The sequence below is a fragment of the Malus domestica genome, chromosome 09 (assembly GCF_042453785.1).
Source record: "Malus domestica chromosome 09, GDT2T_hap1".
NCBI classification, from domain to species: Eukaryota; Viridiplantae; Streptophyta; class Magnoliopsida; order Rosales; family Rosaceae; genus Malus; species Malus domestica.
Genome location: NC_091669.1, coordinates 11,604,602 through 11,610,601, shown reverse-complemented (window position 1 = coordinate 11,610,601; position 6,000 = coordinate 11,604,602). Strand labels below are relative to the sequence as shown.

Here is a 6,000-nt window from a genome sequence, read left to right as displayed (position 1 = left end):
CAATAGTATATAGTCTAGAGTGAGAGATTGCAAATTAAGGCGGTCACCAACAATCCAACCTACTGTTTGTTGCCATCCAAAAAGCAGAAAAAAGGGGCGGCCTGGCGCAGCATGTTGACAAGCTCAATTTACATAAACGTTTAAGGAAGTTTTAATTAAAATATCGCCAGAGTGTAATTTAAGCGATTACAGTTATTTAAATTAAAATACTAACAGTTTCATCTTTTATTATTAAGAAATATATTATAGATGACGAGTATATGACACTCCACCTATAATGTTCCCTTCTTAATGCCCTTGTAAAGATGACAAGAAGGAAAAAAAATCGAAAATAATAGGAGAAACACAAAATTTTGAGGTTTGAATTAATGCCAACGGTGTGGCTAACCAAATGCTTTTGGTCAACCATCCTTCTCACTCTTTAATCGTGTTCCTATAAATACACAGCAAACCCTTCCTCTTCTCCACAACCTCCTCTGTTTCTGTATCTCTCTTCTCTCGTTCTTCTATCTTTCTTTGTCATATCTATCAAAACTTCTCTTACCATCTCTGAAATAGTTCTAGGGTTTATCAAGAAACCATGGTCCTCCTAATGGTTCTTCTCAAACTCACAGACTGGGTTTTGTACCAGCTGCTAGCAAACTCATGCCAAAGAGCTGCAAGAAAAGTGAGAAACTATGGTTCCCTCGTAGGCAATTCTCCTCCTCTCACATCACCGCAAAAACAACCCTTTTCATTTCCCAGTGTCACAAAGTGTAATTTAGAGGGCAGAGAGTATGACAAAATTGCATGTGACATTTTTGGATCCCTTTTGAAATCCCCATCTGTCTTCCCTTACTTCATGCTTGTTGCCTTTGAAGGTGGCAGCATTTTGAGAGCCCTTCTCTTGCTTCTATCGTACCCGATCTTGCTGGTTTTCAACAACGAGCACAGATTAAGGGTCATGATTTTCATAACTTTTTGTGGTCTCAGAAAAAAAGATATGGAGAGTGTTGGAAGGGCTGTTTTGCCCAAGTTTTATCTGGAAAATCTCAACCTTCAGGTGTATGAGGTTTTGGCCTCAGCGGGATCTAGGGTTGTCCTCACAAGTGTCCCTAGAGTCATGGTTGAACATTTTCTCAAGGATTATTTGGAAGTTGGTGATGTTTTGGGGACTGAGTTGCACACCATCGGGCATTACTTCACTGGTTTGTTATCCAAGTCTGGTTTTCTTGTGAAGCACAAAGCTCTCAAGAAACATTTTGGAGACAAAAAACCAGATATTGGAATTGGTTCTTCAAGCCTCCAAGATCAACTCTTTACATCCCTCTGCAAGGTATGTGATACTACTTTCAAATTGTTTCCTATTTATCCATGCACTCTCAAGTTTGATTTCTCCTTGCACCTGAAGTTTCAGTTTGATCCTAATATTGCTTGTATAAAAGAAATTATATCTAATAAAAATTGTCATGTATTTTTTCCCACTAATGCTTAATTTATACCTCAGTATTTTTAGGCATAATCTTACACCTAACCCATAACTAGTTAGGTATTATGATCCTATGTATCAAATTTCTGGTTTAGGGTACTTCAGAAGGTTTTGGGATCACTACTACTAATAAGTCACATTGATGCATTAGAAAATCATTTTCACAAATTACATCCTTTTCCCACTTTCCAATTTCCATCATGTAATTTTTATCTAAAATAACCCAAGAAGAATCCCCCCTTCATTCCTTTAATTAATGGGAGATGTTGCACAAATTAATTTAATTTCCTTGTTTGCAAGCATAATATTATTTTGCCCTAGACACGGTACATGTATGTATTACCATGCATTTGTATTTGAGTCTACTATGTACATTTATGAAAAGTTAATTAGAACATTATGAGAAATTTTAAAATGTGAAGGCATGATCACACGGCCATTTGGTGTTATTAACCCACATAATTGCAACAGGAAGCCTATGTAGTGAACAAGGAAGACAGCAAGAGTGGGGCAAAATCAGCAATGGCTAGGCACAAGCTCCCAAAGCCAGTAATATTTCATGATGGAAGGCTAGCATTCTTGCCTACTCCATCTGCAACCCTAGCCATGTTTTTGTGGCTCCCTATTGGAATAATCCTAGCCATATTCAGGATCTCAGTTGGCATCATCCTCCCCTACGAAATTGCCCTATTTTTGGCCTGCTGGACAGGTGTCAATCTCTCAGTCAAAGGATGCATAAACTCCACTTCTTCAAATCCACAAAAAACGGGAGTCCTCTATGTTTGCACGCACAGAACCCTACTGGACCCAGTTTTCCTCAGTACAGCCTTACGCAAGCCTTTAACTGCTGTCACATACAGCCTGAGCAAAATGTCCGAAATCTTAGCGCCGATCAAGACCGTCCGGTTAACCAGAGACCGAAAACAAGACGGTGAAACCATGGAGAGGCTACTTAGTGAAGGAGATTTGGTCGTTTGCCCTGAAGGAACAACGTGTCGAGAGCCATATTTGCTTAGATTCAGCTCACTCTTTGCAGAACTGGCTGATGAGATTGTGCCAGTGGCTATCAACACAAATGTGAGCATGTTTTATGGCACAACAGCCAGTGGATTAAAATGCTTGGACCCAATTTTCTTCCTGATGAACCCTAGGCCTGCATATTACGTTGAGGTTCTTGGGAAGCTCCCAAAAGAGCTTACTTGTGCTGGGGGGAAGTCTAGCAATGAAGTGGCTAATTACATCCAGAGGAAATTGGCTGATGCTTTGGGTTTTGAGTGCACCTCTCTTACAAGGAGGGATAAGTATTTGATGCTGGCTGGGAATGAAGGAATTGTCCCTGTTAATAAGAGAAAGAAGCCTTAATTTTCATATAATTAATTTTTTTTTGTAAAAATTAATGGACGGATTTGATTATATTTATTTAGTTTCTTCTTTGTTAAGGTGGTTAGGAAACCATTTTCTTTGATGTTGTATATGGTAATTTTTTGCTAGATACCACTAGTACTGGCAGATTGTTATTTCTTTATTTGAATTCAATTTCTTCTTTTCTTATTACTGTTGTTTTAACCTAATGATATACATATTCCTATCTTTCACGTCCTTTTCTCGAGTAAGGATTATGTGAAATTAACTAATATAATCATGTATCGAAGTAATGGTAAAGAGAAATGTTAGAGAGTTTACATTTTGTAAATCTTATCTCTAATAAAAATGAGACCTACCTGTATTGGCTGATTCTATCTCTATTATCACGTAGAGATATATTTCTTAAAATAGACGCAAATTAATACAATTCATGCAGAGTACCACAATTCATTTTGTTTTACATGGCCATGCACTTGATTAATGTACGTTATTCATACCATGTTTTTGTATCATATTTTCATACCAACTTAGGTGACATTTGATGTGGACATCCATATCATTTGAATTAATCAGATTTTTAAATTTAGTTCATTATTTAATAAACTAATAATTAAGAAAAACTAGTTAATTAAATGATGATTATGGTATATGAGGAGTCTTTCTCCTTCATTTCCTTGAGTTTTGCAAATTTTTCAAATGATATGGTTGTCTACATCAGATACCACCTAAAATTGTATAAAAATGTAATATAAAAATATGGTATAAATAACATTACTCTAAATAAAATACAAGGGCGGATTTATTTGACTTTTTCTTAAGATTTAAGTTTTCCTGTCTGCATTGGTATTGAGGAATGTTCTGTGCTTGCAATGAATGAGATTATAAACGCAACAGTCATAAAATTGCAGAGGGCTTATCATAGTAATCATTAATCTTGGGGACGAAGATCTAAAGAAAACAGATGGTACGCATGCACATTGGTCGACACAAGGTTCTCACACGTTTTATTTTTGCAGTTGAATTAGGTTAGACTGGAAACGTTTGACAATTTGAGATGGTGTTCGAGCTGCTATTTATGTTTTCGTAGTTGACGAACAATTGAACAACTTGAGCTACTCTATCTGCTAACCATATTATCCTTCTATTCTTTGATTGAATTACAACTTAAACAAGAAATGAAGGAGATAAGATAACAAAATAAAAAGTTTAAAAAAAAAAAAAAACAAAAAGTATCGAATTGAAATTGTTATTGTCACACCAAACATTTCATTTTGCATTCTAAACTTTCTATAATTAGAAAAAAAATACACTTGTGAAGAGTGTAGAATTACATTTTTAGAATGCTAATAACAATTCTCTTGATTATATTACATTTTGAAGAAAACTATTTTAATAACCGATGCAATAAATCGATTCTATAAAGTTCCTCCAAAAATTTCTTATCTTATTATTAATCAAGAATTTCGTATCAATTCGATACTTTAGAAAAAATCATGTTAAACTCTAGAATATGGGAAGGGCACCAAATGAATTTGATAAATGATAGTCAATTATAAAATGACGAGCGAAATAGTAAATAGTGATACGAAAGTCGTAGTTGGACTGGTCAAAGAACGTCAAGGGAATAAATCGGGTCAAATGCCCAGGGAAGATACAAAAGATGAACCCAAAAACCAATGGACCCAAACAAACCAAAGTAGGTTGGTCGTCCCTCAAGTAAAAAATAAGGAGGTATACAAGGAAAAAATAGTATGGGAAGTCATTTCAATAAGAAAATTCCCCTAAATATATAACTAGCTATTCTAATTACAAAACTTAATCCTTAAATACAAAGAGAGAAAAATTGTTTATCCAATTAGGTCCCAACTGGCAACTGGCCAAACCAAATTATGGACAAGCAATTGACCACACAATGGGAGAGATGGAAAGAAAGGTGTCCACGTGTTTCAATCCACTAATGTTTTATCTGTTTGCATCATGCATGGATCAATAATAATGTGACAGCTCAACTATAAATCATGCTATATTATATATTCAACAGGATCTTCTTCGGATTATTTTGGTGAGAATCCTAGGGTTTCATAAATCGTATACATTTATCGTATATCGTGTGATTAGTTTTTGTCAGGTACTGTTTGTATTTAATTTTAAATAAAAATATTTAAAATAATTTTTTATCGTATAATGTACGATAAACAGATATGATTTATATATTTCTGGGATCCTTACAAAGAGGATCTGCCAGGTATCCGGATTCCACTATATATAACACCAAGAAGAACAGAAAACAAAACACCCACTGAAATTTAAATCCACCGACTCTCAAAAGCTGTAATTAGAAAATTTATATGATCCACAAAAATATTGCAATGCATGCCTAATGCATCAGCCACCATCCGATCGTGCCACTTGTCCTTCACAGCCCCGTTCAGCCGTTGGATGAAATTGCGCCACCACTTCAGGGTCCTTGCCCTTCCACCAGAATTTGTCACACTCCGGCTGTTTGGTGCTAGTGACTGTGCCGTAACTTTTCATGTGACCAAATGAGCGTTCAGCCACCATCCTTGCGTACTCCACCATGCCGTCTATAAGCTCCGGTGGAGCGCGGGCCTTGCCGTCCCATATCCAGACACGCGTCATGCCACGTAGGATGGCCAAGTCCAATGCATGTTCGGCATGTTCCATGATTGAAGGCCTTATTGAAGGAAAAAATGGCCAACTTCTTTGTTGGGCAAGAAGTGGACAATCACTCCAATATCGGTGTACATGTGCTATATAAGTTATTCATCAATGTTAGAGGAAGGCGAGCTCATGCTAGAAATCCTCAAAACGACTTGGTTTACGTGCTTCTTGGGATGATGATCATGATGATCGTTGTTAGAGTAAAAAAGGTGTTCGACGAAATTGCTAGCGTCGAAGATAATGAGGCTTTGTCGTTGCAGATGTAGAGGAGGTCGAAGCGTCGGCAGGCGACAGAGTCTTCGGCATCGTTTACGTTGCTTATGTTAAACCCTTTGGATGCTTCGTGGTTTGTATAGACTACGAGTGGTCCAACGAGAGAAAACGAATGAGGATACTGTTGGAAAATAGTTATTTATTTTATTATTTGAATTTGGGCTTAGCCCATTAATATTAGGGTTTCGTTTTCTTGCTTATTAGGTTTATGT

At 36.5% G+C, this 6,000-nt stretch overlaps 1 protein-coding gene across 1 annotated transcript; it reads left to right on the top strand.

The window, feature by feature from the left end:
* The first annotated feature begins 468 nt into the window (after positions 1-468).
* Positions 469-3,019, top strand: LOC103443188 (glycerol-3-phosphate acyltransferase 1). Its single transcript, XM_008381989.4, has 2 exons — positions 469-1,315; positions 1,940-3,019. Exons 1-2 carry the CDS (start codon positions 581-583, stop codon positions 2,828-2,830), a joined length of 1,626 nt encoding a protein of 541 aa, XP_008380211.1. The 5' UTR covers positions 469-580; the 3' UTR covers positions 2,831-3,019.
* Positions 3,020-6,000: the final 2,981 nt, after the last annotated feature.

Bases quoted from the DNA above. Each gene is read 5' to 3' on its own strand.
- LOC103443188 (XM_008381989.4), top strand. From the start codon at position 581: ATGGTCCTCCTAATGGTTCTTCTCAAACTCACAGACTGGGTTTTGTAC. The intron at 1,316-1,939 runs GTATGTGATACT...TAATTGCAACAG, and splicing joins TCTTTACATCCCTCTGCAAG to GAAGCCTATGTAGTGAACAA.